Genomic DNA, 10,862 nt, shown 5'->3' on the forward strand with positions numbered 1-10,862 from the left:
TCATCCATTTCTAAGTAAAATAAATCATTATTTAACCAATTTATTTAGAAGTAACTGCTAATCTATGGTTTATGCTACTTCCTCAATGAACGTGCCGCTTAAAGCCCTCCTTATGTTCCATTTGCTGGGAGAGTTCCAGTTGAAATTCCATTGAATCTCTCTCTAAACCATTTCAGTGTTCAAGAAACACAGTGTTGATCGGAGCTGGGAGACTGTGCCTAACTGGTGAGCTTTGAGGAAGGAAAAATCGGTCGTGATCTTTTCAGGTGTTTTAAGCAAACTTATGAACTGTGTATTCCATTAAGTAAAAGGTCATATATCATTAGGGATGTACGAAAATGTAAACCTAACAAAGAAGTACAGGAGCGAGAGGGAGAAACTAATGCAAATGACCTTCAATAATTTACTAGCGTTTATTTGGTGTTAGTGGTGGCGCAGAGTAGGGCAGTGTTCGAACTCTCCAAGCAATTGCACGTCGGCAGTGCGAAGAACAAGTTCGACTGTCTGGAAGCACTGATTCATTGCCTGGCTATTTTTCACTGGTTGGAGAGCCTCTGTTATGAAGCCGACTCCGATAACAACTGACAGATCAATGCCAGTTAGAATATCAGTTTTAGCTACTTGCTGCATATGTGACTAAGTTTTACCAAGCCTCAGTTTGGCTATAGGAAATCCGCCATACTTCATATTAGGGGTGTTATCTCGGGTTCATTTTGGTGCCATCTCCGAAAATGTACACCGTACTTTCTAATAAAAAAAGAAATTACCAAGTATCCTTTTCATTCATGGCTGTATCAAGTGTGTGGTTTTGGTTTGCTTGTTTCATCTTTTTTCAGCCGTACTTTTATCATCATTCAACGAGGTTACCCAACCAATAGGAGCCCCCAAACGACGTAGTTGATCGAACTCTGTGGGTCCAGCCAGGGGACTTACTCTCGAGTTCCGTTTATCCTCGATTCAGCCCAGCTATTTCTCCAGAGATATGGTGGGCAGTGGAACGTTCACGACATTGTTCCTTATCACTTATCCCAAAATAAACCTCTGGTATGTTTGTAATGCACTACTCATAAGGTTTCTGAAAATTCGTCGACGGCCCACGACCGGTTTTGCCCTTCTTGAGGCTCATCAGGTGGGCGCAGTCCCCGAGTTCCCGTAAACCTTGTGTTCTACTTGAAACCAAATTGCACGAAATTAGCGAAATACACTCATTTGCAAACTAATTTGGTTTTTGGAGGAGGCTCATCTCGAACCCAGCTGACTCTTCGTTTGTGATGTTTCCAGGCCACTGAATGTGCTGCACCAGGCCGCCTCATGTTTCAGTCGCTACGATATTTAGTCACGTAAGAAGGGACTAAACGAAAATAATGTATGAAGACATGATCGGAAGATTCTTCTTCTAAAAGCGACGCAAGAACTGTGGTTCAGTTCATCCACCAAACCCGGGTGGAGCTTACAGCAGATTCTGACCACCTTTTCACGGGATTAGGGAATCTAGGCTGAGGGTGATGACAATATTCCAAGGCTTATACTAAGCAAGCAGTCAGAAAGGATACTAAATGAGGTTTCAACGTCTTTTAATATTCATGAAATAATGATACCAAAGATACCAGTAAGGAAAACTTCGTTTAAAACGACAGCACGAATCCGACTGGATCGAGGATATTCCTACTTTACCGTAGTTCCAGTTCTCCGATTAGAAAGCGGCACACACACAGGGATAGCAAAGCACTCTCCAAAGTTGGCAGTACGCATAGCGCTTTGACAATAATCTATCTGTATAGAATCATTATCTACACATGTGTCAAGCGCAGTGTATCAACATTCTCTAGCTCGGTGACCTTGAAAAAGGATGAAATATCCTTGGGGGGACCGTAACAAGGCAACAGAGAGAATTTGGAAATGATGAGGACAACATTGATGTGTTTACTGATGTGCGTGCCTGTGATTCGGCTTAGTTATTCCGTTAATCAAGACGCCAAAACCTTCCAGGTAGCTGTTATTGCAGTATCATACGTGACACCAAACAAATGGATCTCCAGTTAGTGCAATCGATCCGTGTCACAGCTTTTGTGCGCGTAAACAAACTGGAATCGTCTAAATCTTTCCTAACCAACTTATGGTGTCATCAAATTACACCTGTTTGCAAATGTAGTGTTGTCCACAGCCAGACAATTTTGGTGTGCTGGGCAGAGTTGGCTGCAAAGCTTGTGCTCCCAGATTGGTCGGTGATAACAGGTTTTGGAGGGCATTGTCTATCATTGCAGTAAAATTGATCACTGACAGCTGACCAAGTTTGCGCAGAGAGTGGACAATATGTATATAGTCATTGGAAAGGGACTGAGCTAAGACATATGTTCAAAAAGGCATATTGTGTTTGGTAGCTGCGCAGCTAAATTAGGAGCTGTCCTGATTTCGCGCGTCAAGGTGGTATTTCTTATTACCAGGCTTAAATTGTATTTGGCGGGAAAGCTTTTCGGCACAGTCTAGATAAGTCCATTTTGGTGTGTAACACGACTCCCTGTTTTTCAGCGCGTCGGTATTCTGTTTTTCTGCGTCGCCGTCATCCTGACATTTATAGGCTGAATGCCATCCATTGACCTCTTTTTCTGTCCTTGAACCTGTTTCATTAAAAACAATCTGGTTAAGCAGACAAATTAGTAGTGGTCCTTTACTGAGGGTGACCTTTTTTGGAAGGCCCGCACGCTTACAGAGGAGACTACATCAAGGGTTTCTGAAACCTCTTTGACAACCCACGACCGTTTTCATCCTTCTTGAGGTTCCTCAGGAAGGTTTGGTTCCCGAATTTCCGCCAACCTTATGTTCTACCTTATGTATAGTCGAATAACACGGCAAGCCCCCAGTAAAAACCAAACTGGTATACAAGAGAGTGTGCTTGTCGCATGTCTGGTGCACTTATGTATATATCGGGCTAGTTAACCTTGACTGGAAGGCTACTATTATTCATGTAAGCGCATAAAATGAGAAACATAGTGTGAGGTCTACGGGGCTGATGTGATTTGCGGCCTTCACTCGACCAGTCCGGCATCAATTTGCTCCACGGCATAATTTCAAAAATTTGTCATCGTTAAGACAAGGTGATCCTGAAGTCGTAAAAATCTGTCTGTCCATCTGTGGTCCGGTTTACATCGAATTCCGACACACACACACACACTGAATTGCCAGAAAGCCCTCGGATTCATAAATAACATACGTCCAAGTGAAGTCGGCGACTGCATGGTTTAAAACTTAGACCTGTACATCAGACAAACACGCATTGCTAGATATCTGATTAGTGTCTCTCAAGACAAAAAACGTAGTAGATTGCTTTTCTGGGACCGAACACTTCTGTTTTGGAATTATCCCTTGTGACACTACCGATTCTATGACTTGGTACTTGTCCTCTTTCCGAAAGATTGCTAAAAATTAGGGGCATTTCTAACCATTTTGATGTAGAAAAGCAAGTTTATTTCGGCTGTTGTGGTAACACCTGATTTCGTGGAGATATAGAAAAATAATGACGTTGGTAATCAAATGCCATTGTTTAGACCTTCAAACACTACGAGTTACCTTGTTCCAAAGCAAAGTATAATTAAGCACGGCACGCGCGATTCAGGTAGGTCTCACGCTCGAGAGGTGAACTACCCTAGGTTTTATCTGATTGACAAAATCGACTCAAAGAGGCGCAGAATAGACTGAGGTAGATGTCTTTGCCATGGGATGTCACTGTTAAATGTGGATAATCCCAGACCAGGTGGCAGATGGGCACTGCTCGTTCGTCCAATTGGTACACCTACGCAGTGTTTTATTGAGGTTGGTTAAAAGAAGCCTCTTGGTGCGCAAGAACAAAAGCATTTCTTCAGGACTGAGGCTTTGGCAAACCCAACAGTGCTTGTGTCATAAGGCATACAGAACAATAGATTAATTTCCTTCTAAATTACTTAAATACATTGTTTTTGTGACACTTGTGCCTTCTGTTTGTGTGTCCCCACATGCATATTTAGTTTTCTACTGATTTATGCTATATGGAGAGTCGCCTTTGCTGAATTTGTGCACTCAAACTGCCTTTTCATCCAATGGTATGACTGTTTTGTGGGTATAAGAAATCTTGAGTAGGCTGAAAATATCAATCTCAGGTATGGCCGTACAAATTTGCTTGCGATCCTCTCTCACATAGTTGAATGGTCGTGTTGTAGGTTCAGTTTCCTGTTGCTTTTTTGCTCCTACATGAATGAACGCTCCTCTATGACGCCTCTTCGATTCTGTTCAAATGACAGCAAATGGAGGTCTCTTTAAAGTAGACCTTGTTTGCTTGATTCACCAACGATCACACCAAGTTCGCTCTCGTGCGCAATGGATAAGGTGAAGGAAATTTTAGTGCGCTATACAAACATGTTGTGCACTGTTCTGCTAAATTTTATAAAAGAATCTCGAACATCAACTCTGCGCTGATCACTTTCAGCCACACAGTTAAATGCTACATCATTGGAAAGTGAATTGAGGAAAGCCAGTATGTCATCGTAGGATTCGTATCACATGATCACAAACGTATGTTATCAATATAAGGCCACCAGAGGCACAATGGACAATAAGAAGTGCTTATGTACTGGGAATTTACACAGTTGGTGGGTTCGGATACCACGGCTAGTCAGTTTGTCTGCACTTGTTTTCGAAAGGTAAGGTAAGCCGCGCGTGAGCAAAGTTCAGCGCCAGAAATTAATTTCACAATTGATGTAGTAGTACTTGTACTGAGTGCCACGCTGTCATCAAGTAAGTTCTTTAGTGTCCCTGGACTTTTCTTTGTAAGTAGGCTTATTTGAAGTGAGTTGAAAAAAATAGTTTACACTGCGAACCATGGTATTTTAAAGGATCTTAGAAATCTGTTCGAGAACCTCCCGGGTTGCTATACTGGACAAGTAGAATGGTTCAAAATCGGGTGAAGTGAAGTGCACTTTCGTAAATCCGTAAAGTCTAAAAGCGATAACTTGACATAATACTCTAAGTTGCTGAAAATCCTTCGCAATTCAAGACCACTTTCACCCTTGGGGCGCAGTATCCGAGTTTCCTTCAACCTTATGCTCCATGTGAGCATCGAATTAGACACAACTGTCGAACTGTTCTTCTTTGCAAATGATTAGTTACCCAACTGAATCTCTGCTGTCTTTCACTCCTGATGTCCTTCAAATCAATGCGCTGCACAAAGATGGCCTCATGTAGTTTTTACGTGAAAAATGCAATAAAACACCTCGAATATCATGCCAATCGAAACATGAGGTGGCTGGTGCTTAAAACACCATGAACGAGAGATGAAGCAGGGTTCAAGGTGAGTCTCCCGTCGAAACCAAATTGGTATGCATATCGTGTGAATTTACCTAACTTTTCTCACTCGGCTGAAAATAGGTATATACTTGAGCCTTGTCAAAATCGAGTGCATTTGTGGGTTTGTATAACTCATCGTTGCATTGACTCACGCCTCAATCCTCACGAATGGAAGCCTCCTCATTCAGGCCCCCAAGTGCACGGCGTCCTGTGGATGTTAGATTGAAGGCCAAGGACTGTTGTCTTGTTGCGTATGTCAATAATAGTGGATGTACCTTCGTGCTCGACTTCAAATGCTTGTTTAATCAGTGAGTTCAATACATTTCGATTTCATTATCTTTGATTACGTAGTGAACTTTAGCCTGTTTTGTACAACAGAGATGCCAGCGCTGTTTCGGGTACCAGGTGAGGAGCGTTTCATGGGGTTGTTTCGGATATGTGACTATAGTTCGTCGAGCCTCTTAAAATTTCTCCTCTGGCAGTTACTTAAATTTGCGAATGATTTCTTTCCTCCAAAGCAGAAGAATTTAGGCGACGAGGTACGTAGATTATTCGGTCAAAGGGTTTCGGTGTACATATCCGGGGTTGCTACATCTTGACCAATCATTAGTTGTCTCATGTTTAAACCAGGGTTAAAACGATTCAGCCAAACAACTCTGGTGAATTGTCTTACAAGTTAAAAACATTAGGTTATACTAGCTCTCCACAAGACCAGACAACCCTTTAAGAGTTGCTTTTCCTCTATTTTGCGAGTCTCTTTAAAGTACAACCGTAATTCTCCAACCACATGTTCCGATCCTGAAAGCTCTCAGTTGTTTGTAATATCTGCATAAAAGTGGGCAGATTCAACAAAGGAAAAGGACTTGGATGTTCTTTCCAAGTGACTGCTAGATATCCCGTTGGATTACCAACTTGCATATGCCTTTGGATCTGACGTGCTACTTGCCAAGCAACCAGAATTTTTTTTATCCAAATGACCTGGATACTAGGGTTATTTTTTCCACGGTTGATCATCGTATTCGCTCTGAGAATGCAGTCTGTCTTCAGGCCTGGCACAGAAGGGTTCCGAACTGCTCGATCTAAGATTGAAAAGTGAGTGCTACAATATGGATGCTTGGCAAAACTGCTATGCTAATCGTTTTGGAAGACTAGGTCGGTCTGCTGCTGTACCTTGCTGATATCAGCTTGCCATGATAACCGGTAAGGGTTACGATACATTCAAGTTGTCAGTCTGCAGTGGCTAGCAGATGTTTGAAGGTTGGTCCAACTCCAAATGTGTGTCAGTCAGTGGAGGACAGTCTGACCTCTTGGTCTTGTTTTCTGGCTATAAGGAGCTTACAATCAGGTTACTATACCACTGAGACACAAAGAAACTTATGCAGAAGAGTGAGGTCATTGGACATACATGTCGGTTAATGAAGAAAGACTTGAGAATCTGTTGCGCGCCATGTGATTAAATACTCTAAATCTACGAAAGCATAAGCTTGAATCTCCCCATTTCTTTTTGCGCAATTTGTCGAGTGAAAGTGACGAAGCATCTGCTTTTCTCCCCACCCCCTGCTTAGAGTGTGGATTGGAGGAACTGGTTTGACGACAGACTGCAATTGGTGAGTCATTGGTTCATTTGTCTCGGTTCCATCACAGGTTGGAAACACGAAGATCGATGTTTATCACGATCTGAACCAGAAGCGGCTTATCAGATTACTGGATCAAATAAGTTGAAAACGCATAAACTGTCATTCATTTTGAAAAAAAGCATGATTGTGTGTTAGGGAAAAACGGGTTTATTGCGCTACTGTCATTCTTTTGAAAAAAAGCATGATTGTGTGTTAGGGAAAAACGGGTTTATTGCGCTGTGTGCGATGACAGTGTATACAGTTGGCGGTACCTGGCTTATCTGGCACCATTTTTATCAGCAAGCTGTCGCAGCTAGGGTGTATCATTTGCAATGTGCCATGTGTTCCGTAAACCTGTCATATTTTAATGAGTATCATGGTTTAGACCATGCTGGCTTTGATCGAAACATATATCGTGAGGATTTCATGCTCATTTCAGTTCTCGAACGCTATTTTTACAGAATACTCGATGGAATATGCTGTAGCCAGATTGATGGAATTCGCGAGAATGCCAGCCTATCATGTTTGGTAACATTTATGGCGTCAGCGATGGTCTCGTGAATATCAGACGCTCTATAGCTCACGATAAAAGACAATGGAAATTGCTTGGATTTCAAAACCACCGGAGACGCTTGACGTTTCGTCTATATCTTGCGAGGATTGTAAACAGATTCACCAGTGATGATTTACTGAGAAGTCGTACAATTCTTCCAAACAGGACTTGGCATCCACTGAAGAGTTATTCCAGGTGAAGAACACATGTGTTCTGAAGTGATCTGGAGATGGTCCAAATGAATCTTGATGGATGCTGTACAGTAAAACCAGCGCTGGTAAACCGAAAAAACCCTGCAAGTGGGAGGTTAAGTTGGGTCTACCTTGAAAACCAGATTAGTTCGTAAATGAGTGTATTTTCCTAATTTCGTACAGTTTGGGTTCAACTAGAAAATGCGGTTGAAGGAAACTGGGGGACTGCGTCTATTTGATGAATCTTAAGAGGGGCGAAACCTGTCTTGGTCTGTTGAAGAGCTTCCAGCAACCTTACGAGTAGTGTGCCACGACTACACAGTTGTTTCACACTTGTAACCTATCATTACCACGAATCTTGTGAAGAACTTTAGTGATTAGATATATCGTCTTCAGGATCACGGCTTAAGTGTTCTGCCAATAGGTTGGCGTTAGCTGATCAGCAGTGCGATTGGCTTGCACTGGGATGTAATCTGGTCCTACTCATAGTTCTCCCATGCTATTGACACCGAATTCTCAAATACCTGCAGGATCATCGAGTGATGATGCATGGGATGGCTAGTGGGATTTTGAGGTTTCACCTGGAGATAGGACAGTGACATTGTTTGCTGCTCAACACCCTGTCGCTGAGTGTCTAACAACCCTCGGGACTCATTCAATGGACACAGCTAATATGTTTTAACTAGAATAAAGCTGATGCACAATATAACCTGGTTTTCCGTAGCTCGTGAATCTTTCTAGTCTAGTGTGCGGTTTCACGACTTATGACACTCCTTAGAATGTATAAATGAAGACAGTATATCTTGTTTGTGTGGAGCAGAACCACGACAGGGCCGGACTTGCGACAAAATGACGCAAACTGTTTCAAAACCTCACCGGAAATGTATTGTTCTCAGTATTGTTCTCTACCGTTTTCGGGTGTTACTCTAGGTGACCCATCGCCTTTTTCCTTTTTTATCGTACACAAGGTGAAAAACGACCCGTGCACTTTCCACGAAGAGTTCCCCAGCATACCGGTTGTGAATTTGTGTCCTGGGGGTTAAGGGATGTCTTGTGTCTGCTCATGAAAAGTTCAGTTTTTGGCCAGCTCTGTGTAGTAGGTCCTAGTTCTGTTTGCCCAAAAACCTTTCTCAATATAAATAGGTTCAACCGCTTCTTCTCGATTTGGATAGTTTGTTTGTATCAGTGTCTACCTGCATGAAACAGAATAAACGGGACTACTAAATAATAGAAAGTCGAAAAATGAACGCAGCCCCATTTCTGTGCAAGTTTCTGTTAATGGCTGGTGATAAAGTACAGTCCACGACAGCGCACAGTACCTAACGCACGCTAAACGAAGTACGCTGACCAAAGGTCCACCAGGATGGCATGGGCTTCCACGCTGAAAAACACGAGCGTCTTGTACGAGTTACAAAAAAGTAAATTGTATTTTTTGAGAGAAAGATATTCTGCTCCAGTGAGTAACTAAAGGCCGTGCTCGCAATGCGTGACCAGTACGAGAAATCATCAGCTCAGGAGACGAGACTTTAGACCCAAACCCAGTTCACTTTCTTTCTTGTGTAACTTGTTTACAAAAGATGATTATGTCCCGTTGTTTGCTGCGTTTGAGGTTACTGTGGGCGTAATGACAACGGTCCATTTATTCCAATGTGCTATCTAAATTTCTGACAGAACTCCCTGGTTTGTTGTGGATTTTTGTTTTTTTTTGTCATGTGTTATCTTAGCAATGTAAAGTATGTATGGTACATCGTGTTTACCAAATTTTAGCTATTCGTTTGTACGCTATATAGATCAAACGGAGCCGCTTTGGGAAACGCGAGCTTTCAGTGTAGCCGGACAGAAACTAGTCCAACAAACAGATGATGAATCCGAAACGAATTTTCACCACCTTGGTCACAAGGACTACGTTGCAAACAAGTTGTTTTGACAAACGCAAGGATTACGTTGCAAACAAGTTGTTTTGACAAATAGCTAACACGGTTATCTTTGTAATGTACTACTCATGAGGTTCAGCTAACATGGTTATCTTTGTTATGTACTACTCATGAGGTTGCTGAAAATCCATCGACAGCCCACGACCGGTTTCGCCCTTCTTGGGGATCATCAAGTAGGCGCAATCCCCGGGTTTCCGTCAACCTTATGTCCTATTTGAAACTTGGTTCTTTGTTTTCATTTGGGACCAAAGAGCAGATTTCCCCGAAAATTCGCATTCAATCTAAACGAATTGATGGACACACGGACCTTGAATATCACTCGACATCGTTCAAATTCGATATTGTTGTCTTTTGGATTGTTATTCAATCTCATTTATGGGTTCGACTTGGCTGCCTTACCAGTGCGCTTTTGGAGGTGAAACTGCAATTTGCATTTTCAAATTCAGTTCGAAGGGATCGCAAGGGAATTTTAATCATGGAAAATTCCTTCATCCATTTGCTTTGTCAACAGTGTGTTTGTTTAGCTAACATCACGTACCGCACACAAATACGTGGTGCGAAATTTACGAAGGTCGACCAATAAGTTTTGGACACATTTAGCTATCCGCATATCATAAGGAGTCCACATCTATGTCTTCCAGGCAGACCACCATCTCATTCTGTGTCCTGTTCTAGCTAAACAATCAATAAAGATAATGTTTGCTCGCAGCCTTCGGGACAAACAGTGTTGAATGCTATTCACAACGCACTGCTCATAAAGTCGCTGAAAATTTTTCAACAGCCCACGATCAGTTTCGTCCTTCTTGGGGTTCATCAGGTAAGCGCAGTCCCCGGGTTTCCGTCAATTTTATGTTCTACTTGAAACCAAATTGCACGAAATTAGCGAAATAGACTCATTTGCAAAAAAAATTTGGTTTTGCGAGAGACTCACCTGAAACCCAGCTGAATCTCTTGCTTGTGATGTGTGTGATGCCTGTTGAACGCGGTGAGCGCTTGCACAGTCAAGACTCGCATATCAGGCACAAAGTGTCCGTCATATTGGCTCAGGTGTCAGTTAATGGAAAGAATGAACATTCAGCGCCATGTACTATGAACAAAAGTGTCGTAAGTACGCAGAGAGCTCAAAATGGCAAGCAAACACAAGCCACTGACTGTGACCTTAGGAAGTCCCGGTCCAACCTTGGAGGATTGAGGGAAGCAAATCCTTCGATAAGAAATGATCATTAATTGGTGGACCAAAAAGTCGACATCA

At 42.4% G+C, this 10,862-nt stretch overlaps 1 protein-coding gene across 1 annotated transcript; it reads left to right on the forward strand.

Annotated features, from left to right (window-relative positions):
* Positions 1 to 961: 961 nt before the first annotated feature.
* T265_04730 (hypothetical protein) lies at positions 962 to 10,501 on the forward strand (the record flags this gene model as incomplete). The annotated part of the gene is made up of 2 exons (XM_009169543.1): positions 962 to 1,152; positions 10,336 to 10,501. The coding sequence occupies 2 exons, from the start codon at positions 983 to 985 to the stop codon at positions 10,499 to 10,501; spliced, it is 336 nt and encodes a 111-aa protein (XP_009167807.1).
* Between the last annotated feature and the right edge of the window lie 361 nt (positions 10,502 to 10,862).

The sequence above is a fragment of the Opisthorchis viverrini genome, assembly GCF_000715545.1.
Source record: "Opisthorchis viverrini unplaced genomic scaffold opera_v5_79, whole genome shotgun sequence".
Lineage (NCBI taxonomy): Eukaryota > Metazoa > Platyhelminthes > Trematoda > Opisthorchiida > Opisthorchiidae > Opisthorchis > Opisthorchis viverrini.